Source organism: Giraffa tippelskirchi, chromosome 7 (genome assembly GCF_054371585.1).
Source record: "Giraffa tippelskirchi isolate mGirTip1 chromosome 7, T2T-mGirTip1v1.2.pri, whole genome shotgun sequence".
NCBI lineage: Eukaryota > Metazoa > Chordata > Mammalia > Artiodactyla > Giraffidae > Giraffa > Giraffa tippelskirchi.
The window spans coordinates 67,831,147-67,857,878 of NC_137281.1; the positions used below are offsets into that span (position 1 = coordinate 67,831,147).

Here is a 26,732-nt window from a genome sequence, read left to right on the forward strand (position 1 = left end):
GATTGCCAAAGGCTAAAGAACTCACTTTTATCACCAGGGAGGTAATATTATTTACCTCCCCTTAGTAAGATATGTGCTTCGAATTACTTTTTATTTTTTCCCAGAAGGACACAGGTCCTTTTAGCTATCCTTTTCTACCCAATTCTACTTAGTCAGCCTGTGTTTGCAATGTAATTTGTGCTGGAGAAAGCTAGAGGCCCTCATGGGAGTTAAGCTCCTGAATTTTGTACCAAGGTTTGACATTAATAAATGACCAAAGACTCATATGGTGATTCTGCTTTGGACTAAATGATTTACTACTGCTTTTGTTGATGTCAGTATTATCTAGGGATTGTAAATGTGCTACGACGGGGGCGGCTTACACCTGGCTGTCAATTTGTTCAAATTCCCCTGTGCTTCTTTCTGTTGGTGTGTTAGGTCTGAATTCAGAAAGATAGCTGCTTCCAGTTAAAAGGAGTATTTTCTCTCTTGCCATTGAGGGTAATAAATTAGGGAGTTCTCTCTAAACAATCCACATAAATGCAAAATTAATGAGCGCTAAATACAAACAGTATCACGAGACACTGTGAATACATGTCTCAGCATCCCCTAAACACTCTGTGTTATCACCTGCCTGTGATGTCATGAGAGGCCTCTGGCGTTCAAATGAAGGATGGAAAAGAAAGAACTAGAGGTAGAAAACAGGAGTGGTTAGGATGGCCAGAGCACAAGTCTGATGAATAAATTTCTCCTCTGCCCCTGCTGCCACCACTGCTGGGCTGGACAGATCTCCTCATGGTTCTGGCCACAGGTTTTGGGAAGGCCAGGTGTCCTCTGGAAATGAGTTGGCCAAGTAGAATAGAGGAAACAGAGTCTATCAAACATGATAACCAGAGACTTTGACTTATTAATGGAATAGTCCATTCTCAGGGAAACATAACTGTGGCCCTGACCTAATTGGCTATTTTCATTGTCTTTAATGCTGATATTAACAAAGCTATTGGTGACATTTTAGTCATAGGTTAGGTGCAAAAGATGTCTTTTTTAAGAACTGGTCATTTTAACAGGTACCTTTCAGAACCTGGGTGGTATACAATTTCCCTCATGTGTTTGTTCCCTATTAAATTGTCCAAAATGGATTACAAATAACTAAAATCATGAGCTGTGACCAGATAATTGCTCACATTTCTTGGTCAGTTTGTCATATACCAGGAATTGTCTGAAATGTTCTACATATTTGAATCTTAACTCTCACAACACATCTATGAAATACATAGTATTGAGCTAGTGGTAAAGAATCTGCCTGTCAGTGCAGGAGGTGTAGGAGACACAGGTTTGATCCCTGGGTCGATAAGATCCCCTGGAGGAGGGCATGGCAATGCACTCCAGTATTCTTGCCTGGAGAATCCCATGAACAGAGGAGCCAGGCAGGCTACAGTCCATGGAGTCCCAAAGAGTTGGACGTGACTGAAGCGAATTAGTCCTAGACATGCCCATTATGAAGATGAGAAGACTGAAGCTTAGGTTACATAATTTGCTTGAAGTCACATAGTTGGTCATGGTAACTCTTGACTTGACCTCAAGGAATCTGACCACAAAACCCCAGCTCTTAACCACTGTCTGTGTAAATGAGCAAAGTCTCTAAAATGAAAGAAAATATCTTTTTCTTAAAATGGAAAAAATGAATTCATTGTTCATAGGCTGTTGATAGATGTATGTAAGATAACGTATGTAAGAGTCTTAGGACAGCACCTGGTCCTAAGTGGCTTTGAATAAATTTTACCTTTCATGATTATTGTGTCTTTAACATAAATATCAGGTGTATCACATGTTGGTTTGCTTATTCTCACAGGGGATTTGGTTCATGGAAGGTGGCATAGTGCCTTTGGTGCATAAGCATGCTAATTGCAGGCTTTAGAACCAAACCTGGGTGGCACTTTGAAAATTGGATTAAAGCTCTAGCTTGTAGCTGCCAAGTACCCAGCAGAGCAAGAATCTCGGTGTTTGGCAGATTTTCTGTTCCAGCATCCTTTCTGAAAGCAGGGTTTTCCCAGTGATGTATTTTATAAACATATCAAATTGCCACTTGTTTCTTATGCTTTTCTGATAAGAGAAACATTTGGAATCTGTGCCCTGCCACCTTTAAACACTAAATATTCAGCTTTTAAAAAACACATCTTACCTGTTCCTTCAGAGCACCCGAGAGGATTATGGAGGCAGACATTACGGCCTCCTTTGGTTCTGGTGTGCAGAGATCTCTAGGCCCAGGGAGTGCTTTGGCCTTTGGTATTTAGAGGGGTGCTGTACAGTCACTTTCCTTACTAGCCTGGAGAACCTCTGCTCAGTGCTTATCCTGGTCTGAATATTTTGTGCCCCTCCCCCCCAAATTCATATGTTGAAGCCCTAGGCCCCAATGTGTTAGTTGTTGGAGGTGGAGCCTTGGGGACGATGGAGGGGAAAACAGAGTTAGATGCTGTCATGGTGACGGCACCCTCCTGATGGGGTTAGCGTCCTTCTAAGAAGAGGCACCAGAGCGCTCAGTGAACCTGGGGAACTGTAGATGATAATGGTGTCCATGTTCAGGGAAAGAAAACAGCCCCCTCCCTGTGGTCAGTAGGCTTCTTTTGAGGCTAGCAAGAGAGTGAAAAGAGACTGGCATGAGGCTGAGGGTGAGCCTAAAAACATCAAGCACTATCATGTTTCATAGAGCAAAAGTTACTAGACCTACATTTTTGAAATTTTCCCATGAGTTCTTCCAAGTTAAATGACTGATTTTGCCTCAGGATTGTTGGGTTTTATATAGAAAAATCTAATGTGACAACAGATTTGAAAGAGAGTAATGGGAATAGTCTTCTGTATATTTTAGTTGAAATGTAGTTGACTTTTAATGTTGTATTAATTCCTGCTATACGACAAAGTGTCTCAGTTATACACATCTGTGTATTGTTTTAAAATGCACTTCGTTGTTTGTGGTCCATTTATGTAGATGCTAATATGATTGTCTTGGCTCCTTAGCAGAGGATCTGAGTTGTCCGCATCACTTCAGCAAAAATTGTTAAGGTAATGGTGTGAGGGCCTTTTGATCTTTCTGATTAACATGGAGCTTAGCTAACCTGATTATATGACTCTGCCTGAAACTGGGTTTGGTCTATTAATACAGCATAATAAATTCAAATGAAGCTTCCTTGGGCTGTCTAATCCAAGAGCTGGTGTGTTTTGTTTTTTGAAACAAAGTTCTCATAAACAACTTTGCATAAAGAAAGAAGCTTAAGTGTATCATTTATTTTGATTTTTAAAATTAATCTTCATGTTGCTTTTCCTCATTAAGAAGTGAAACCGTGGGGTACTACAACTGTGGCTGGTTCAGCAACCCATTCAATAAATGTGTAATAAACACCAATATGTCACAGGCTATGTGCAAGGTTCTGGGGATACCGTAGTCAAACATAAAAGACAAGTGCCCAACCCTATGCTACTTGCCTTATGTATGACCTACCAGGCTATCAATGATTCAACCCATTTCTGAGCACAGCCAGTCTTCTGGCCACACATTACTGGAGCCAGGACAGAGAATGTGAGGAGGCCAGGCAGACAAGAGAGCGTTCAGGGGAGCGTACAGAAGCAGGGAAAGTATTTTGAAGTCTGTGTTGAAATGGAAAGCAAAGCTGCCCTTGCAATACAGTGAATATTAAATAATTAAAAATATTAAAATAAACTTTGGGCAGTTGCAAACATAATAACAGAATTGTCTGCTTTGGTAAAGACATGTCACCCTGCTATATATATCATTGTATGAAAAGAGTGTTGGGTCAGATTGACTAAAGAAGATCAGCAGAATATGAACAGTAGAGGAAAAGTATCTGAAGTGGTTCCAGACAAGACAGTTTTCCTAATTACCTTGATGAAATTCACCAATCCCCAACAAGAGGCGATTGGAAATTCACATCAGAACCTGCTGTACATAATTTGTAGTTTTCTGTATGTAATTATACTCAAGTAAATTGTAGAGGAATCTGCATATGTTCTCCTTTCGTAGTACAAATTGAATCATTTTAATGAATCCCTTTTTCTGCAATTAAAAGTCATGTATCAAGACCCACTGAAATGAAAACTCCGCAGGCGGGGACTGCAGCTCCTCGTGCTCGCTGCTCTGTCCCCAGTACCTAGCACGGGGCCTGTGAGCAGCCCTTTCTTTGTCAAGTTTTCTGACTGCCCAGGTCTTTTACATACTCATCCTTCTCTTGGGAAGAGGGCTCATCTTACAAATCCTATCTCCCCAAAGAGGAAACCAGAAAACACATTTCCCAGCCTCTCTTGCAGCTGAGTCAGACGCATATGACCAAAGAGCCACCAGCCAGCTGCACCCACAGGGACTTCAAATCAGAAGAAACACAAAGGGAATCCCCTGGTGGTCCAGTGGTTAAGACTGTGCTTCCACTGCAGGGGGTATGAGTTCGATCCCTGGTCGGGGAACTAAGATCCCACATGCCATGTAGTGCAGCCAAAAATAAAAACAAAAAAATTAAAAAAAAAAAAAAAGAAGAAGAAACACAAAGAAGCAAGCATCACCCCAAGTCTAATTTTTTCTAGCAAAGGTAGCAACTGAAGCATTGGTCTTTCTCCTGCAGGAAGCTTTCCCCCAAGCATCCCCCATCCCTCATGAGGGCTGATGGGTTAGACCTTCTCTAGGTTTACTTTTCACTGTACTTTCCTGTGCTGTTCTAATGGTTAGCATCTTTTATTAGGTTCTAATCTGCTGTGATAGTTAAGGTAATCCTAATCCCTCTCACAAACCAAAAATATATGGTGAATCCAACACAAAAGAAGTTTCCTTTTCCTGATCACATAAAGGTAAAATGGTACCTGGGCTCAGCAGACAGCCGTGCTGCAGGAGGTAGTTCACGGATCCAGGCATGTCTGTCATGCGGCTTTGCCATCTATACCACACAGCTTCCAACAGTGCCGTCCCATCTGAACCAGGCCAGAGGCAAAGGGCAGGAAGAATCACACTCGGGGGGGTTTATGAACTAGGCTCTAAAGCTATGCTTATCACTTGTGTTCACATTCTATTGCTGAGAGCGCAACCACATGGCAGATACAGTCTAGCTTCCCGTAGTTTCTTCCAGGTACGAGTATGTCGACACCAGAAAATGACGGTAAAGTGCCGTATCTAACTTTCTGTCTTCCCACTTGGTTCCTTCCTGCTCAAGTGGGGAAAAGGATGATGGTAAGAAGGCTCACCATACAGAACACTAAATCACAGACAGTTGTAGCTGTGATCTGGCTTCCCTTTTTTCGGCTCATCGGTGCTTTTCGCTAAACATTTCTGTTGGACTGGGGGAAGGCACATACTCATTGGGTAGTTATTTCTAAATGCTTTGCCTGAAATGGCTTTTATCTCCAGGCACCCCATGTGTCACTGTAAAAGGGAAATTGCTTAGTGTGCAGCCGGGCGCCACATGTGTTCTGACGTGTGGATTTCCAAATCGTTGCCTCTTGGCCACCCACAGGCTAACGCAGGAAACATCTCCCCCCCACCCCGCTGTCTCTTCTGGACCTAGGTGCCTTATCAGCAGCCAGGGAGAGCTGGGAGTACGACTCGGGAGCCAGGGACCTCCAGAGCCCGGACTTGCAGAGTCAGCCAGCCCTGCAGAAGCTTTTGGAGTATGGGGGAAGCTCTTTGCACCAGCAGGCTGCTGTGCTCCGCAAGCTGCTCGTGCAGTCCCCGCGCTTTGGCAGCTCCATAGGAGGAAGCTATCTAGAACTGGCCAACACGGTGAGTCCTTTCTGGTTCAGAGAACACATCTTTAGGCCTGGGTGGATGCCAATCTGCATATTTGAATTCTGAGCTCCAGAGGACATATCAGGTATTGTCTCTTTTTATTGAGCTAAACATTGTACCATCTCCAGCATTGCCAATAATGTTAAGTGCTCCAGATGCTTGTGACTGGTGACTTCTCTCTTACTATTAAGAGCAGAGTGATTGGTTAAAAAATGTTTTAAGTCTGTACCTTGTACAGATTTAATTTCTAATATATCTACAATGGCTTCACCTTAATGAGAACACTTTTCTGGTATCAGATATTACAGATTAATAAGGTGTAATCCTCTGTGCTCCCTGATTTGGACTTTATTCATTTAAAAAAAGAAAATACTTCATTGAGAGTTTGATCAGTCTTTCTGCTTGTACTTTAAAAACATACTCTGTTGAAAACTTGGAATCTCATTAGGCTTAATTTGAACTTCCTTTTTACCTCAGGATGAATTATTACCATGATGACCCTTGAATGAAAAGCTGTTGCCTTCGTTTTAAAGTTGAGCTGGGAAACGAGGGTGGGTGGCTGATGGCTTGGGCCCTATCGAGGGTGACATGTACACAGTTTATAAATTAAGGTTGCTATCCAGCCATGGTGTGAAAGGTCCATAAACGGACCTGGGTTTTTTGAAACTGAAGTTTGAAACTGAAGGTGGTATAAACATCGTGACAACTTCGTTTATGTATACTTACAGTCTGCTTTGAGGTTCAACCAGTGGTTTTCAGACTTTTTAAGTTTGAGGCACATTTTCTTATTCTGACGTTTTTGGTGACATGTTTGAAGCCACTAATAATCCTAAATATGCAGCAGTAATTAAAGTACAATCATCAGACAAATCTTAATTAGAGACATTCTATAAAACACTTGACCAGTACCCCTTGAGATTGTCAAGGATATCGAAAGTAAGAAAAGTTTGAGAAAGAGAAACTGTCACAGCTAAGAGAAGCCTAAGAAGATCTGACAACTAAATATAATGTGGTACCCTGGCTGGGACATCAGGTAAAAACTAAGACAATGTGGGCAAATTATGGATTTTAGTAAATAACAATGTACCAGTATTGATTCATGAATTGTGACACTATACCATAATGATGTAAGATGTTCATAACAGGGGAAACTGGATAAGAATTATGTGACAACTCTCTGTCCCATCTTTGCAACTTTTCAAAAAATTTTTAAATATATTAAAACTACACAGTCTCACACACACAGTCACTACTAGGGAGTAACTATGTTTCATAAAATCTGTAAAAGAACCCATAGTCATTGCATTGTCCCTTTAAGGACATTCTTGCTCCATTTGAGTAGAAACATTGACTATCCTGGGACTTCCCTGGTGGCTCAGACGGTAAAGCGTCTGCCTACAATGAGGGAGACCTGGGTTCGAACCCTGGGTCAGGAAGATCCCCTGGAGAAGGAAATGGCAACCCACTCTAGTACTCTTGCCTAGAAAACCCCATGGACAGAGGAGCGTGGTAGGCTACAGTCCATGGGGTCGCAAAGAGTCGGACACGACTAAGCGACTTCACTTTACTTTATTGACTATCCTAATTTGCCTTCCTGTGTGCCCAGGAGACTAGCCAAGCAGCAGGAAATATGTCATCTTTCTCTGTCATGGACTTAGATTTCGGCTATGCTTTTACAAATAATTTGCAGCAAATTGAACTTTACTCTTTACTATGTCAGATCAGCCTTTTTCAAGACAGTGACATAGAAGTGTGGGTTACAGCAAAAATCAGTGTTACATATGGATCAAAATTTAGTGGCCCGTACCCAGAAGAGTGGCAGCCCACTCCAGTACTCTTGCCTGGAAAATCCTATGGACAGAGGAGCCTGGTAGGCTATAGTCCATGGAGTCACAAAGAGTCGGACACGACTGAGTGACTTCACTTTCTTTCTTTACCCTGAAGAGTTCAGGGCTCGAGGCCCACCAGTTTTCTGCAGCAAACCTCCTAGTGAGAACTGCAGGAATTGGTGATTTCCTGCCTCTGCTCATCTCTGTGATTCTTTCCCCACCCACCCAGCCCCACACTACCTCCCACAAGCCACCCCCCCACCGGCATATGCTTTCCAGGGGTCGAACCCACAACCCTGCTTAGAAGCACCAAGTCTTAACCACTAGACCATCAGGGAAGTCCCAACACCTTGATCTTAACCTTTGCAGTAACTGCTTGGATTCTGTTCTGTTCTCTTTACAGTCCTGTCAGAGGCCAGCTCAGCTCCCAGGTTCCCCACAGCCAGGTTCTCTTTGTGAATTATTGGTGAAGCTTTGGAATTGCTGGAGCTCTGCCTGCAAGGGCCTCTCCAGAGGCTAGTTTGAGAAACACTCCCTTAAATGTTGAGCACCAGCTCACGCAGGAGTGTTTGTTTTATTAAAAGTCATGACTTTGGAAGTCCCTGGTGGTCTAGTGATTAGGACTCCACACTTTCAATGCTGAGGGCCCGAATTTAGTACTTGCTTGGGGAACTAAAAGCCCACAAGCCACACGATGTGGTTAAAAAAAAAGTTATGACCTATACATTTACAGTTCGCACGCTTTTCTGTATATATGTTGTTGACACAAATAACCAACAAACAATCGATAACAGGAATAGAAAAGAGTTTTATCTGAGTCAGCTGAGGACGATAGCCCAGAAAACAGCCTCTCAGATAGCTTCTGAAGTACTGGTCCAGAGAAGCATGCTTTTCAGCTGTTTTATATCTTGTCAGAACAAAGAACATTAAGCAAGTTGTGAATTCATTCCTTTGAGGTTTCAAAAAAAGAGATCAGATGTACACAACAATCAGCATGGCCTTGGTACCTGGGGGAGTACTGGCATTGGTGTCCCAGGACAAAAATTCTTTACTTCTGGTCAGTGTGCCCTTTTCCTTATTAATTAAAGCAGATGTACAATGTATGTTTGATAGAACACAGTCTATTTTAGTTGCCGTAAAATTCAAGATTACTCATGTATAAGCCGGGATGGGTTCTCCATACCTCAATATGTGAAAATTTCTTTTACTGATGTTGTATGTCTATAAAAGCTTATAATGAACACAGAATCAGCGATGGTGATGTATTCAATGGTATTCACTGGAATACATCAAATAAATTTCTTTTAAAAAATGTTGTTATTCCACAAACGAACAAATAAAATTGTACATGCTTACTTAAGGGGATCGGTGAGAATCAGACCAAAATGAAAATGTAGGCACTTGAACTCTTTAACAGTGATTATGTTCTTTATTTTCTCACTGATTTGAACAAGCACAGTTTTTAAGAATTCCCTGGTGGTCCAGTGGTTAGGACTCCATGCTTCCACTGCAAGGGGCAAGGGTTCAGTCCCTGGTCAGGGAACTAAGATCACACAAGATGCTTGGTGCAGCCAGAAAAAAGAAAACACACAACTTAAAAAGTATGTTTTATTGAAGTATAGTTGATTTACAATGTTATGTTAGTTTCTGCTGTGTAGCAAAATGATTCAGTTATACATGCTGCTGCTGCTGCTGCTGCTAAGTCACTTTAGTTAACGTGTCTGACTCTGTGCGACCCCATAGATGGCAGTCCACCAGGCTCCCCCATCCCTGGGATCTTCCAGGCAAGAACACTGGAGTGGGTTGCCATTTCCGTCTCCAATGCATGAAAGTGAAAAGTGAAAGTGAAGCTGCTCAGTCATGTCCGACTCTTCATGACCACATGGACTGCAGCCTACCAGGCTCCTCTGTTCATGCGATTTTCCAGGCAAGAGTACTGGAGTGGGTTGCCACTGCCTTCTCCTCAGTTATGCATACATAAATACATATATTGTTTTTAATACTCTTTCCTGTTTTAGTTTATTACAGGATATTGAATATACTTTCCTGTGCTCTACAGTAGGACCTTCTTGTTTATCTGTCTTGTATATGCTATATCTGCTAACCCCAAACTTCCACTCCATCCCTTCCCCACCCCACTCCCCCTTGGCAACTATAAGTCTGTTCTCTATGTCTGTGAATCTATATCTGCTTCACAAATATGTTCATTTTTGTTGTATTTTAGATTGCATATATAAGTGTATCATAGGTATTTGTCTTCCCCTTTCTGAGTTACTTCACTTAATATCATAATCTCTAGTTGCATCCATATGGCTGCAAGTGGCATTAATTTATTCTTTTTTATGGCTGAGTAATATCCATTGTGTATGTATACTACATCTTTATTCATTCATGTGCCAGTGGACATTTAGGTTGCTTCCATGTCTTGGCTATTGTCAATAGTGCATGAACACTGGGGTGCATGAATCTTTTAGAAGTAAGTTTTCATCTTTTCTGGATATATGCACAAGAGTGACATTACTGGATCTCATGGCAACTCTGTGTTTAGGGGTTTTTTTATTTTAATTGAAGGATAATTATAATATTGTGTTGGTTTCTGCCATACATCAGCATGGATCAGCCATAGGTACACATATGTCCCCTCCCTCTTAAGCCTCCCTCCCACCTCCCACCCCATCCAACCCCTCTAGGTTGTCACAGAACGCTGGTTTGAGTTCCCTGAGCCTTACAGCAAATTCCCATTGGCTGTCTCTTTTACACATGGTAGTGTATGTGTTTCCACGTTACTCTCTCCATTCATCCCACCCTTTCCTTCCTACCCCTCCCATGTCCATAAGTCTGTTCTCTATGTCTGCATCTCCATTGTTGCCCTGCAGATAGGTTCATCAGTACCATCTTTCTAGATTCCATATATTTGTTAATATACAACGTTTGTTTTTCTTTTTCTGACTTACTTTACTCTGCATAATAAGCTCTACCTCATTAGCACTTACTCAAATGCATTCCTTTTTATGGTATTTTTAGTTTTTTGAGGAACCTCCATACTGTTTTCCATAGTGGCTGTACAAACCTACATTTCCACCAACAATGTAGGAGGATTCCCTTTTCTCCACACCCTCTCCAGAATTTGTTATTTGTAGACTTTTTAATGTTGACCATGCTGACTAGTATAAAGTGGTACTTCATTGTAGTTTTGATTTGCATTTCTCTGATAATGAACAGCTTGGAGCATCTTTTGATATGCCTTTTGATCATCTCTCTGTCTCTTCTTTGGCGAAATGTATAGGTCTTCTGCTCATTTTTTTATTGGGTTTTTTGTTTTTTTATTATTGAGTTGTATGAACTGTTTGTATATTTTGGAAATCAAGGCCTTGCTTAATTAATTAATTAAGTCACATTATTTGGAAATACTTTCTCCCCGTCCATAGTTGTCCTTTCATTTCCATTTTGTGATTTCCTGTGCTTTTATTCAAAACCTGTTAAGTTTGCTTTGGTTCTGTTTGTTTGTTTTTGTTTTTATTTCTGTTGCCTTGGGAGACTGACCTAAGAAAACGTTGATACAGTTTATGTCAGAGAATGTTTTACCTATGATCTCTTCTAGGAGTTTTATGGTGTCAGGTCTTATGTTTAAGTCTTTAAGTCATTTTAAGTTTATTTTTGTTTATGGTGTGAGGGAATGTTCTAACTTCATTGATTTACATACAGCTGTCCAACTTTCCCAATACTACTTGCTGAAGAGACTGTCTTTTCTCCATAGTATATTCTTGTCTCGTTTGTTGAAGATTAACTGTCCGTAGGTGTGTGGGTTTATTTCTGGGCTCCCTGTTCTGTTGCATTGAGCAGTATATCTCTTTTTATGCCAATACCACAATGTTTTGATTACTGTAGCTTCGTGGTATTGCCTGACATCTGAGAGGGTTATGCTTCTAGCCTTGTTCTTTTCCCTGAGGATTGCTTTGGCAATTCTGTGTCTTTTATGGTTCCATGTATATTTTAGAATTATTTGTTCTAGTTCTGTGAAAAATATCATGGGTAATTTGGTAGAGATTGCATTAAATCTGTAGATTGTTTTGGGTACTGTGGCCATTTTAACAATATTTATTCTTCCAGTCCAAGAGCATGGGATATCCTTCAATTTCTTTGAATAATCTTCAATTTCCTTTATTAATGTTTTGTAGTTCTCAGCATATAAATCTTTCATCTCCTTAGTCAGGTTTATTCCTAAGTGTTTTTTATGTGATTTTAAAAGGGATGGTTTGTTTACATTCTCTTTCTGATATTCCACTGTTAGTGTAAAATACAAAATTTAAAAATACATTTTAAACTCACAGGTCTTTAATAATGACCTTGGACCTTGTGGTGAAAGTGACCTTGCTCAGTCGTGTCCGACTCTTTGTGACTCCCGGTTCTTCATCCTTTCCTGTATATTCACTGTTTGTCATGTGACTTTGGTGTCTTTCTGTCAAATATCTGAGAAGTTATAAAAGATTATTGGGTTTTTTTTTACCCCCTAGAGCCCCCTAAAGATTATTCTTTTAACCATTGTGTTTAGGGTGGTTTGTTTCATAGAAATAGTTGACTTAAGGTCTGCTTAGAGGGGTCCATGGAGCCCAGTTTGAGAAATATCTCTTAAAAGTGGCCAAAGAAAGCAAATTGCCTCTCTAAATTGCACACTTGGGCAATCCCTTCACTTATATAACCACATAAGAGTAATTTATGTTCTTTCTAAAACAAATCTTGAACTGATACAATTCTGGGGGTTGGGTTTTTTTACTTTAAGTAGCTACTAAGAGCAAAAGGGCCTCACAGGTGGTGCTAGTGGTAAAGAACCCTCCTGCCAGTGCAGGAGATGCAAGAGACACGGGTTTTATCCCTGGGTCACAAAGATCCCCTGGAGAAGGAAATGGCAACCCACTCCAGTATTCTTGCCTGGAAAATTCCATAGACAGAGGACCCTAGTAGTCCATGGGGTTGCAAGAGTCAGACACCACTGGACAACTGAGCATGACAATGAAGAACAAACGATACTTTGGGAATTCCCTGGTGATCCAATGGTTAGGACGTCATGCTTCCATTGCAGAGGGCACAGGTTCAATCCCTGGTCAGGGAACTAAGAGTCCACAAGCCACATGATGTGGCCAAAAAAAAAAAAAAAATCAAAAGGTATTTTATCAGTGCCCAGTTAAGAGATAGGAAACACATCATATTTTGTTCAGGGAAAGTTTAATATAAAAAATTATTAACTAGAAGCAGGTGATTACCTACTGAGGAATCAAGAAAATCTAATAAATCCAGGAATAGCACATGTGAAGAGAAGTCACTCCCTCTAAAACTGAGTCAGAATGCCCAAGGAAGGAACATATTTGGAAGAGGGCCCTCCCTTTACCCAGTGCTGAGGTTCAGACTTGATTGAAATGGAGTAGCTAGTCCCCACTGCATGGCAGAGAAATTCCCTGAGATGCAGCAGGAAGCCAGCCCTCCAGACAGTCAGCCCAACTGTGGGATGCCACCCACTGGGGCATCACCAGAAAAGTGCCCACAGAGGAATCCTCTGGGAAACTGCCCACCAGAGTAGTGGCAAAACCCACCGAGAAGTCTCTCAGGTGGTGCCCCTGAAACTTACTGGAGATGAGCGCCCCTAGATGTCCTACTGACCTCCACCCAGCCTGAGAGGAAGCAGGGAAGAGTACAACAGAATCGGCATCCTCTCCTTCCCCCAGAGATGCTCCAGTGTCCCTACTGACAGAGGAGAAATGTCCAGGGGAGGTGGATTTGGAGATAAGAGGTGATAAACTCACACAGGGATTTCTAACACTGAGACACTTCTGGGAGCATCCTACACAACATTTACCTTTCTAGGCATCCCTTCTTTTCTTCTGCTACCAAATACCTGTCTTCTTCTTCTACCAAGCACAGTGGATATTATAACTTTGAGGTTTAACCTGTTGTTCAAAATGGAAAGCCAACAAGGTGATGCTGAACATGGAAACTTGTAGCAATTAGAGTTTTATCTGAGAAGCAGAATGACTATCCATGATATAGAATAAAGGATCTACAGGAAATGACTCACAGACATGGAGAACAGACTTGTGGTTGCCAAGAGAAAGGGGGGGTGAGAGAAGAATGGAGTGGGAGTTTGGGATTAACAGATACAAACTACTGTGTATAGAATGGATAAACAACAAGGTCCTACTGTATAGCACAGGGAACTATATTCAATGAAAGTCAAAGTTTAGTCGCTCAGTCGTGTCTGACTCTTTGCAGCCCTATGGACTGTAGTCTGCCAGGCTCCTCTGTCCATGAAGTTCTCCAGGCCAGAATACTGGAGTGGGTAGCCATTTCCTTTTCCAGGGGATCTTCCCAACTCAGGGATTGAACCCAGATCTCCTGCACTGCAGGCAAATTCTTTACCATCTGAGCCACCAGGGAAGCCGCACTACATTCAATATCCTAAGATAAACCATAATGGAAAAGAATATAAAAAAGTATGCATATATATATGTGTGTAAAACTGAATCACTTTACTGTACAGCAGAAATTAACACAACATTGTAAATCAAGTATACTTTAAAAAAAAGAATAAAGGATCTACGGTAAGACAGTCTATGCAGACTGTTGATTCTTCGTCTGTGTTGAGCCTAAAGTAATTCTCGGCCTGGCAGGTGAGCAGATATGAAGGAAAGCTGAATGTAGGGAACAGATGGAGTACATGAGCACAGACCCCTGAGGACAAACTGGGACCCCTGAGGACAAACTGGGACCCAGTTCTGTCTCTGAGCCATTCCAACCTCAGTGCTGTGGGTGACTTGCAGGAGAGCTGACACTCATGATCAGGGGCCCACACACACATCTGGCCCAGGACTCAGAGACGCTGAAGGGGGAGGCATGGAGGAACTGAAGTCGCTACAAGTCTGATGCACCACGTAAAGCAGGCAGCAGACTAGTGGCAACTTGCAGAGCATAAAGCGTATGACTTCTTCACTTCTACCCTCTGGTCTCCATTCAGAGCGTCTCTATGGCCATCAGAACCGTACAAGAAAGAGAACTGTGGAAACACAGTTCCAGCTTAGCTAAGATGACTTACATCTCAGAGCAGCAGAGAAACTGCCAGGGCACTCTGCACCTTGCTCCTAAAACCAGCAGCAAAACAAAATGAGACACTTCAGTTTGGTAAAGAAGAGATACAATGGGAAAGATGCACTACCTGTTCTCTGATGAATTTTTCTCTCCAAAGATTTATATTTCAAAGAGGGCAAGTATAAATTATAATGTTATAGATTCTGAGTAGTGCAAGAGTGCAAGTATAAATTATAATATTGATTCTGAGTAGTGACATGGTTAAGTGTTATAAGGCATAAAATACAGCCGAAGTTTTGTTTTCTACCTACAACACTGATAAATTCCTGAACAAAATATCAGTTCCTCCACAGATTCTTCCAGCCATGCTGGGTGGTTTTTTTTTTTTAAGTATTATCAGGTGTATTAATTTTTATAAAGAAAGATATTAATTGCTAATGATTAAGTATTATGACCGATTATACTATAAAAGAAGTCATGCACAAGGTATAAAGTATTTGAACCAATATAGAAAGTTGATGAAAAGTTAAAGTCATTCTTTGTCTCCTGCATCTTCCCTCATGTGAAAAGATCTTCACCAATTTTTTTTGTGTATCCCTGAGTTGCTTTTACTTTAAGAACTTTCCACTTCTCCTTTTGTATTATTATTTAGTGTGATGCTGATGATCCTAACATCATGCTATGATCATTACAATACTTGACAAATTTGGGATTACCATAGTGAAACCTTTGGTCAAGAGGATGTGTCCTGGCCTTGAGGTTAGAGCAAGGCTGGTTGTTCTGCCAGCACCCTCTTCTGGACATTGTTCAGAATCAAAGAACAAGAAATTCTTAATCTTATGGCATGCTTATCAATGTTCAGATTTTCAGAAATTTAGAGCAGTGCAAATGAAATATTGAATATTTAAGAGTCGCTATGGAAGGGTCTGGAATGTGGGACTTGAAAAAAAATTTTTTTTTCAAAATCTTGAATTCTCATTTCCAACTCACTGAAGCTGGATTTCAAAATCATTCATCAAGGAGTCTGAAAATTCTTAAAAAGTTATCAAAAATTTGGAAATGAAACATTACTGGTTACACCTAGAAAGTCATACTAGGGCTTCCTGCAAATCAGCTGATGCTATAGTAGATGTAGCCTTGTTTGGCTTCCTGTTTATGAGTGAAAGGCAGCAGAATATACCACCTCAAACATGACTGTAGGAGTTCAGGTCATGCCACCCTGAAAAATGCCCTTTGGGTATTTTAACTACTTGGAGCTGCAGGCACTTGAAAAACAGCAAAATCAAGGAAGAGGCTTTTTCTGAACCCCCTCTTCAGTTCAGTCGTTCAGTTGTGTCCAACTCTTTGCAACCTCATGGACTGCAGCACGCCAGGCCTCCCTGTCCATCACCAACTACTCAAACTCATGTCCACTGAGTCGGTGATGCCATCCGACCATCTCATCCTCTATCGTCCCTTTGTCCTCCTGCCTTTTAATCTTTCCTAACATCAGGGTCTTTTCAAATGACTCAGTTCTTCGCATCAGGTGGCCAAAGTATTGGAGTTTCAGCTTCAGCATCAGTCCTTCCAATGAATATTCAGGACGGATTTCCTTTAGAATGGACTGGTTGGATCTCCTTGCAGTGCAACGGACTCTCAAGAGTTGTCTCCAATACCACAGTTCAAAAGTGTCAATTCTTTGGTGCTCAGCTTTCTTTATAGTCCAAATCTCACATCCATACATGACCACTGGAAAAACCATAGCCTTGAATAGACAGACCTTTGTTGGCAAAGTAATGTTTCTGCTTTTTAATATGCTATCTAGGTTGGTCATAACTTTTCTTCCAAGGAGTAAGCATCTTTTAATTTCATGGCTGCAGTCACCATCTGCAGTGATTTTGGAGCCCCCAAAAATAAAGTCTGACACTCTTTCCACTGTTTCGCCATCTGTTTGCCATGAAGTGAAGGGACCAGATGCCATGATCTTTGTTTTCTGAATGTTGAGCTTTAAGCCAACTTTTTCACTATCCTCTTTTACTTTCATCAAGAGGCTCTTCAATTCCTCATCACTTTTTGCCATAAGGGTGGTGTCATCTGCATATCTGAGGTTATTGCTATTTCTCCTGGCAATCTTGATTCCAGCTTGTGCTTCATCCAGCCCAGAGTTTCTCATGACGTACTCTGCATATAAGTTAAATAAGCAGGGTGACAATATACAGCCTTGACGTATTCCTTTTCCTGTTTGGAACCAGTCTGTTGTTCCATGTCCAGTTCTAACTGTTGCTTCCTGACCTGCATACAGATTTCTCAAGAGGTAGGTCAGGTATTCCCCAGTTTGTTGTGGTCCACACAGTCAAAGGTTTTGGCATGGTCAATAAAGCAGAGGTAGATATTTTTCTGGAACTCTCTTGCTTTTTCGATGATTGAACGGATGTTGACAATTTGATCTCTGGCTCCTCTGCCTTTTCTAAAACCAGCTTGAACGTCTGGAATTTCATGGTTCATGCACTACTGAAGCCTGGCTTGGAGAATTTTGAGCATTACTTTGCTAGCATTTGAGGAGAGTGCAATTGTGAGGCAGTTTGAACATTCTTTGGCATTCCCTTTCTTTGGGATTGGAATGAAAACTGACCTTTTCCAGTCCTGTGGCCACTGCTGCGTTTTCCAGACTTGCTGGCATATTGAGTGCAGCACTTTCACAGCATCATCTTTGAGGATTTGAAATAGCTCAACTGGAATTGCATCACCTCCACTAGCTTTGTTCATAGCGATGCTTCCTGAGGCCCACTTGACTTCCCATTCCAGGATGTATGGCTCTAGCTGAGTGATCACACCATCGAGATTATCTGGGTCATGAAGATGTTTTTTGTATAGTTCTTCTGTGTATTCTTGCCACCTCTTCTTAATATCTTCTGCTTCTGTTAGGTCCATACCATTTCTGTCCTTTATTGAGCTCATCTTTGCATGAAATATTCCCTTGGTATCTCTGATTTTCTTGAAGAGACCTCTAGTCTTTCCCATTCTATTGTTTTCCTCTATTTCTTTGCACTGATTGCTGAAGAAGGCTTTCTTATCTCTCCTTGCTATTCTTTGGAACTCTGCATTCAGATGGGAATATCTTTCCTTTTCTCCTTTGATTTTCACTTCCTGTCTTTTCACAGCTATTTGTAAGGCCTCTTCAGACAGCCATTTTGCTTTTTTGAATTTCTTTTCCGTGGGGATGGTCTTGATACCTATCTCCTGTACAATGTCACGAACCTCCGTCCATAGTTCATCAGGCACTCTGTCTATCAGATCTAGTCCCTTAAATCTATTTGTCACTTCTACTGTATAATCGTAAGGAATTTGATTTAGGTCATACCTGAATGGTCTAGTGGTTTTCCCTACTTTCTTCAATTTAAGTCTGAATTTGGCAATAAGGAATTCATGAACTTCCCTTATCTGCCTAAAAACTGATCCTCCAAAAAGAACTCAGTTGTCCGAGATCCTCTTCCTATCACTATCATCAACCAGGGAAGATTGACGCCTGTCACTGGAGAGGAGAATAGAAGTTGGCACCACACCCTCACAGACTTTGTCACAAGCAATCATACCTCCCCTCTATTCTTCTAAGGGCCCTTTCATCTTTCCTGAAAACCATTCACTCTCCTCTCAGAGTCCTACTTTCCCCAACCCTTTCCCTACTGAGATAGCATTTAATCTTGAATTCTAAGCCACCTTGGAAGGTATTCTTTTTTCCCTGGATATGTCTCAAGTACATATGAGTTAATAAACTTGTTTTTTGCACATGTTAATAAACTTGTTTATTTTTCTGTCATTAATTTGTCTTATATCATAGTGCCTCAGCTAACAATTCAGAAGGCAGAGGGAAAATTATATTCCTCCCGTAAACTGTTAATTACGATTCAGACGCTTTAAATGTGATGTTAATTTGCCGAAGGTTGATGAATTATCAGTGTTTTTTATCTGGTAGAGATGCAAATTATTTTTATTCAGCAGAAAAGATAACCTCAAATGTTACATTTTATTTACCTTTCTGAGATATTAACCAGTTTTGTAACTAACTGTGATCTTATTTTAGCATTCTCCTTCCATGAATCAGATTTATTCTTCTGGGTTCCTCAATGAATTAAATATAGCTTAAGAAAAATGTTCATCCTATAGTTATATGAAAGTTATGTTTTTCCTTTTTTGAAAATTATAGTTCAACACTCCATCATTTTTTGTTTACTGCTAGTGAAAATTGTGTAGCTAGGAGTTAACAAATGAAGCACTTTTACAGGGGTAGTTTCTGTGTAAACTAGCCCCAATGGTTACGTTCAGATTAGATGAGGCCCAGTCAGTCTTTAACTGACTCTTTCCCTTTCTCACTTCTCTGATAGGACTTCAAATTCTTTCATTCTTCTTCATCTTCCATCTTACCTCCACCCCCACCAACCTCACCTCCCATCTAAGAGAAAAAGAACCCACAACATGGCCCTATCTCCATATCTTAGGTCCTGAAGCTGGTAATTTCTGTAAAGGAATGGAAGGAAATGTAGAGTCCTGTGAATTCTTTATTTCCAAAGAAATTCATTACATACCCAGGGATACTTGGAACTAATAGCATCAAGCTCTGTCAGGTTTTATAAACAAGTCATGTTGGTTCAGTCCGTCAGTATAGAGGAGAGTCTGGGCATATATACAAAACTACTGTCAACTGAAAAAAATGCACAACGTGAGAGATGTAATTAAGTTGTGTGTATGTGTTAAGTCACTTCAGTCGTGTCCAACTCTTTGCAACCCCATGGACTGTAGCTAGTAGCCTTCCAGGCTCTTCTGTCCAGGGGATTCTCCAGGCAAGAATACTGGAGTGGGTTTCCATGCCCTCCTCCAGGGGAACTTCCCAACCCAGGGATTGAACCCACATCTCTTTATGTCCCCTGCATTGGCAGACGGGTTCTTTACCACTAGTGCCACCTTTAGGGGCAAAATGAGGACTATAGTCTGGGAGACAGTATTTCAGATAGTGCTGAGAAACTGCCCCAAAGAGGTAGTGGGGAGTCAGTATATATGTGATTTTGGTGAAGGTACATGCAATCAAGCACATGTTTTTTGCAGAAGGTTTCTGGTAGTCTAGTGAAGGTTACTGCCAGTCATGAGGAGCATATGTCACCATGAAGGATTTTTAGTGCTTTTCTAGAGATGAGGAGAGGCAAGAACTGGACTCATAAAATCATCTCTGAAAATATCTATGTGAACACCTGTTCTGCCAGTTTTTCCCAGAGCACAAAGTGCTTCATTCCTGATCTCCACCCTTAACTCCTTTCAGGGGATGTTGAAGGTCAGTAGCTGCAGAAGCTCCTAGTTTGATTCTTGTAGAAGTAGATGGCAGGTGTCAATTTGTGGTGGTGGTGGTTTAGTCACTAAGCTGTGTCCAGTTCTTGCGGCCCCACGGACTTTAGCTCACCAGACTTCTCTGTCCATGCGGTTTACTGGAGTGAGTAGCCATTTCCTGCATTTTTCAGGCGGATTCTTTACCACTGAGCCACTAGGGAAGTTCTACCCTTTTAGCTTCCCTGGTGGCTCAGATGGTAACAAACCTGCATACAGCGCAGGAGGCCTAGGTCTGATCCTTGGGTTGGGAAGACCCACTTGAGTAGGGAATGACTGTGCCCTCCAGTTCTCCAGTATTCTTGCCTGGAGAATTCCATGGCCAGAGGAGCCTGGCAGGCTACAGGCCATGGGGTCACAGAGTCAGACATGACTGAGCAACTAACACTTTCACTTTGTTAAGTATGTGGCATGAAGGCATATGGAACTTGCCCCCAACGCTCTTCAAAAAGAGGGATGAGAAAGGAAGATTTCTTTGGATACTTATTTGCCTTTGAGTTGACTTCCACAATTGTACAGAGATGATTTATTATGGTGTATTCTAATTTTTCACAAAGATTGAGTTATTAAAAAGTCTTCACAAACACACAAATCTCTAAAATACTGTGCACTCATAAATTTGAGATTAAGTTCTGATATCGTATTGAAATGATAGTACTCTTTTTGGGAAGAACTTTAAATTTAACGAAGGTATTTATGAAAATGAAGATGCTTTTTAAGGATTGTTGCTGTTAATATTATTGCTATTAATAGTATAAAATCTGCAAATGCAGGATCAGTGGTTTATGTTCTGGATTTTTTTTTCCTGGAGAGGTTCTCTGTTCTCAGTTAGAGGAATCAGAGGATGTGAACTTTAACGACAGACATTGTGCTCTTAAGTATGACTTTGGACAAGTCATGTAACCTGTTTTAGCCTCTGCATTAAGGAAAATAGTAATAACAATCCCTTCTTCATATGGTTGTCATGGGAATTAGATGGGTAATGCATATAAACTGTTCAGTGCAGTGCCTCAGGTAGATGTTGATAGATGCTCAGTAAAGTGTACTGTTAACGGCTGTTACCCTCAGCCATTATCGAAAACAAATCTTTGAGAGTTACTTACAAGTAGATTAATTTGGGGTACAAATTAGAAACAGAAATGTAAAAATTGTGAAGAAATGAGATCTTTCAAGAAGATTTTGAGACATTTACTGAGCAGCTTTGTGAGCTAGGAGCTGTCTCAAAGATATCATTAGAAATTTTAGGAAATAAGCTTGGGTATAGGATTATTTTGAAAAAACTGGATCATGAAAAAGGATAATAATTCCTACCTAAAGATAAAAGGGCTCTTAGAAAAAAACCCCAGTCTATTACTTCAAGAGATGTGAGGCCCAGATCAAACTGTCTCCTTACTGTTACACAGACAGCCCTGCATTGATGCCACCACGCCCCTGCCTGCACTGGGGCTGTGTCCTGTCATTGGCAGGAGAAGAAACAGCTGCTGTAGGAGACAAGGGAGCCCTGCACCTCTCCTTAGCATCTTTGCTGTTGGACTCCAGGGCACTCCTCTGCCCTGCTAGGTGGTACTGTGCTTTTGTGTCCTCTAATCTGTTTTGTGAGCTACTGTCCAGCCAGAACACTCTGGTCCAGACAGCCACTTGTTCAGACCTTGGCATCCTTTTGTGACAGACTACACCTCTCCTGGCTACCTGGCCCCCTCTCTGGCGGCCCCTGCCTCCCAGTGATGCAGCCTCTAAGGGGTGAGTGCTGCCCTGAGGGGCCCCAGCACCACTGTCAGCTGGCATCGCGCAGGCATCTGTTCTGGATGCCAGGGTCTGTGCCACACCATTTGTCAAATTTTTAATATCTCTTCTGTCCTTTAGCCCATCTACTGGACTGAAAACAATAAATCCATTTTTAGGGCCTGATAAGAGTGTGAGAAGAGAGAGTAAGGTGGTTGGAAGCCATCAAGTCTCACTATTAATAACTTACGTTATTTTTAAATGATTCTGCTGGGTAGTTCAACAAGAGTTCACATTTTATTCTGTTTTTCTACTGCCATTGGGGTAAAGATCTCCGGTTTCCCAGGATCAAAGTATTTGACGGATTTTAAAGTACACGCTAGAGGGCAGTGGCCCCATATCTAGATACCTGACAGTTACCACTGTCTTTGCATTTCCCTGCCCTTCCTGCATTAGGGGAGGGGAGGGAAGGCTCCTCCACATCATATAAATGCCATTTATGTCTGAAGTGTTTTATGAAAATAGATCAGCTGCTTGGCAGCACCCTGTCTATCATTCCTTGTAGTTTCTTTTCCATCCTTCTTCCAGTGATTTATCTCAGTGGAGTTTTAATAACAGAGTTATATTAATGACCATCTCATGACCCTTTTCTTTTCTAAACACAGGGAGAAGGAAAGATAGGAAACATACATTTCTCATTTGAAGTAGTAAGGTTTTCTACCTTTGCATCTTTGCAAATAAAGTCTTGAATTAAGAGTGAGAAAGAATAGAGACTTCACATATGATCCAGGAGTTAAGAATCTGCCTTCCAAAGCAGGGGACGCAGGTTTGATTCCTGGTCGGGGAACTTAAGGTCCCACATGCTGCAGGGCAACTAAGCCCGAGCCCTACAACTAGACAACCTGTGCACTGCAACTAGAGAAAGACCACACACTGCAACGCAGACCCAGTGTCGCCAAAACAAAATAATAAATTAAAAAAAAAAAGAACGAGGAGAAAGAAAGGTAGAGTGAGGTCATCTTGTACTTTGTGTATGCAGAGGTAACAACCATTAATGAGTCTGCGGAGCTGCTCACTAAGGAGAATCATATTTCAGCTTGGCTTTACCTCTCCGGCCTACCTCTCAGTAGGGAGAGGCGAAGCTGACCTGCAGTGGAGAGCAGGACTGGGTGAGAGGGCTGGGAGTTAGTAGAGCCGCTAGGCCGTGTGGTAGCAGAGAGAGAAGTCCAGTGTGGCTGAAGAGTGTAATGAAGTTCAGGAGGAAAGCAAAGGGACACTGAGAAATATGTCAGTGGATTATTTATGAATCTGCCTTTGGTGGAATCTGAGGAACCTAAATAAAGGATTTGATTTATTTTTAATTATTTTTGGTTGTTGGACTGTTTCTTTGAAACAAATAAGCCTCTAACACTGGATTATGTGACTCCCTTAATTTATAGGCATAATCTCAGATATTGCAATTCCAGACTGCTGCAATAGAGCAAATGTCAAAATAAAGTGAATGGTATGAATGCTTTGTTTTCCCAGTGCATATAAAAGTTATCTTTACTCTTTATGATAGTCTGGTAAGTATACAATAGCATTATGAATAAAAAAGCAATGTACATACCTTAATTAAAAAATACTTTATTGCTGAAAAATGCTAACTATTGCCTGAGCCTTCAGGAGGTCTTAGGAGTAACATCAAAGATCACTGATCACAGATCACCATAACACGTATAATAATAACTTAAAAGTTTAAAATATTGCAAGAATTACCAAAATGTGACACATAGAAATGAAGGCAGCAAATCCTTTTGCAAAAATGACACCTACAGACTCGTTGCCACAAACCTTCAGTTTGTAAAAAAGGCTGTTTCTTTGAAGGGCAATAAAGCAAAGCACACTAAAATGAGGTGTGCCTGTATACATTTTATTTATTGATGAATTTGCCGGGGGTTGTGCTTGGATTTGTGAAATCTGAAGCAATTATGTTCCTTTATATTTATTTTTAAGTGTTCACTAAATTTACTCTTAAATACAGGCAGGAGATAAGATACTCTTCTTTTAATTCACCCAACCAGGTCATGGGTGGGAGGATGGGCACCTAGACCCTCTAGCAGCCTGTGCTCTGAAACAGACCAGGGTACTTCCTCTGTGTTTTTCTTAGTGTTGCTAATATTTATTGAGCATTTACTATATACGTATCATGTTAAGTGCCTTGCATACATTATCTTGCTTAATTCTCACAACAACCTGTTGCCATGTACGTGGTTATGATCCCTGTTTACAGATGAGGAACTGGAGCATTGGAGAAGTGGCCTGGGATGAAGCCCACTTCATCGTTCATGTGCCCCTAGAGGACAGAGCAATACTGCCAGCAGTCCCACCGTGAGATCATCCCCCCGACCAACCTCAGAGTGCAGTGCTGTCTCACACATCCTGAACTGGGTGTGGACTCTCGATCTTATTCCTTTGTAGCTACCTGGCTGTTCGGAGGATAGCCTCTGCCACCACACACACACATGCAGAGTCACTGGTTAGGCTTTCATTCCTCTGATTTTATATAAGACAGTGTCACTGGAGAATAATTAAAACTCCTGATGGATTTATGTTGGGGCCTCCTGACATGGTTAGATAGCTATTTATGCCAGTATGACAGGGGAGATTAGCACTAAATGTGGAGAGGAATGCGCCTGACACTTGGATGCAGTCAGAAGCATCTATCAAAGATGCACTTGAAACCAGAGACCTCAGTCTTATTGGCAAGAATGCTGTAGGCTTTCTTCAGCTAGACTTAAAAGTGGAGAGGAAAAGTAGTTAGTGGAAACAGAGGTGGACCCCACCTTACCTGGACAGCAGATTCTTCAGGGGCAGAGGAGTCATGCCTTGCCCAGTCCTGTCTCCCTTGGTCTCTGATGTAATAGTCCTTGTGCCACAGACGAAGGCAAAACCTTCTTGTAGAGACAGAAGCAGGCAGAAGGACTTACGTGTCTTACTGTTACTACTAATAATAATTGGCCGTATTTGTTGTGTGTTAGATATTGATGAAGGGGCCTCCCCTGTATCATCTCATCTATTCTTTAGATGGCCAGTCCTCTTTCAAGCCCGACCCCTCCCCCAGCCGTCAGTAATCATGCTATTTGTTTCTTTCAGAGGAGAAGGAGAGCACTGCTTACTTGTAACATTGACATTCACATAAGCTCAAGAAGTAAACAGGCCAGTGACAGACACACAAAGGGATCTGCAGACCTATGAATGGTGGTATCAATTACACTTCTCTTGAAAAGAATGATTTGTCAGTTGCTAGATTTTATTTCATGTTTACAGGTATCAATATGTTTCATACCAAAATCAGAGTAGTTAGTAGTGGTCGTCACATCAAAATAACGCAAATCAATGTCAACTGCCCCTTTGTCCTTCACTTTCAGTACCTGTGAGTGCCATCTCTGACTTTGCCCCATTGCAACCCAGATTTGGAACTCAGAGAGAAGAATTTGTGGTCACAAAAGAATTGGTGAGCAATATTGATTTTAGTAAGGGAGGAGGATGTGGAGAAGATCTATATAACACACATACCCTGCTTGCTAAGAAGTTAAGTCAGTATGGACACCTGTGTCCTCTAGAGACCCTCTGTGTTCTACACCCTGCTCCCCAGCAGTGCCCTTGCTCAAGCTTCCCTGTGTCCTTCTCTTTCTTATGAGGGATACAAATTGTTCTCCTAATATATAGTAGTTTATAAACCATTTTTGTTACTAAACATGTTCTTAGCATCTTCTGCTTACACCGTTTGTGGTTTTGAAGTATTCCTTCCAAAGAAACTTTCCTTACAAGGAATTCCAGGAGATTTAACTTTGGTTTTATCATATAAATAGCCAGTATTAAGAGAGAATTCTGAAATGAGGGACCATTTACAGAATCTAAATTCTATTAATAAATAGTCTGATATAATCCATCCCACTTCATATATCTTACATTGAAAGTGAAAGTCACTCAGTCTTGTCTGACTCTATGCAACCCCATGGACTACAGTCCATGGAATTCTCTAGGCCAGAATACTGGAGTGGGTAGCCATTTCCTTCTCCAGAGGATCTTCCCAACCCAGGAATCGAACCGAGGTCTCCCACATTGCAGGCAGATTCTTTACCAGCTGAGCCACCAGGGAAGCTCATATCTTATATTAACAGCACTTACAGGGGTTCATTAGCATGGGAATTTATGAAGATGACAAAAAGAGAGTTAGAATGATTGAATCCTTACTCTATTGTGAGAACCATAGAAAATCGTTGTAAATTTAATACAGCATCAAAAACAACAGAAGGACCTTGGTTTGTTTCCAAGGCAAACCATTCAATATCACAGTAATCCAAGTATATGCCCCAACCAGTAATGCTGAAGAAGCTGAAGTTGAATGGTTCTATGAAGACCTACAAGATCTCCTAGAACTAACACCCAAAAAAGATGTCCTTTTCATCATAGGGGACTGGAATGCAAAAGTAGGAAGTCAAGAGATACCTGGAGTAATAGGCAAATTTGGCCTTGGAGTACAAAATTAAGCAGGGCAAAGGCTAACAGAGTTTTGCCAAGACAACACACTGGCCATACCAAACACCCTCTTCTGGCAACGTAAGAGATGACTCTACACATGGACATCACCAGATGGTCAATACCGAAATCATACTGATTATATTCTTTGTAGCCGAAGATGGAGAACCTCTATACAGTCAGTAAAAACAAGACCGGGAGCTGACTGTGGCTCAGATCATGAACTCCTTATTGCCAAATTCAGACTTAAATTGAAAAAAATAGGAAAAACCATTAGATCATTCAGATATGACCTAAATCAAATCCCTTATGATTATACAGTGGAAATGACAAATAGATTCAGGGTATTAGATCTGATAGAGTACCTGAAGAACTATGGACAGAGGTTCATAGCATTGTACAGAAGGCAGTGATCAAAACCATCCTCAAGAAGAAGAGATGCAAAAAAAGCAAAATGGTTATCTGAG

At 41.2% G+C, this 26,732-nt stretch overlaps 1 protein-coding gene across 1 annotated transcript in view; it reads left to right on the forward strand.

The window, feature by feature from the left end:
* Nucleotides 1–26,732, forward strand: part of MCC (MCC regulator of Wnt signaling pathway) — a 488,688-nt gene that overhangs the window by 118,718 nt on the left and 343,238 nt on the right. The window contains exon 3 of the mRNA XM_081505689.1: nucleotides 5,541–5,755. Within this exon, the coding sequence (XP_081361815.1) occupies nucleotides 5,541–5,755 (215 nt within the window). The remainder of the gene's footprint in view (nucleotides 1–5,540; nucleotides 5,756–26,732) is intronic.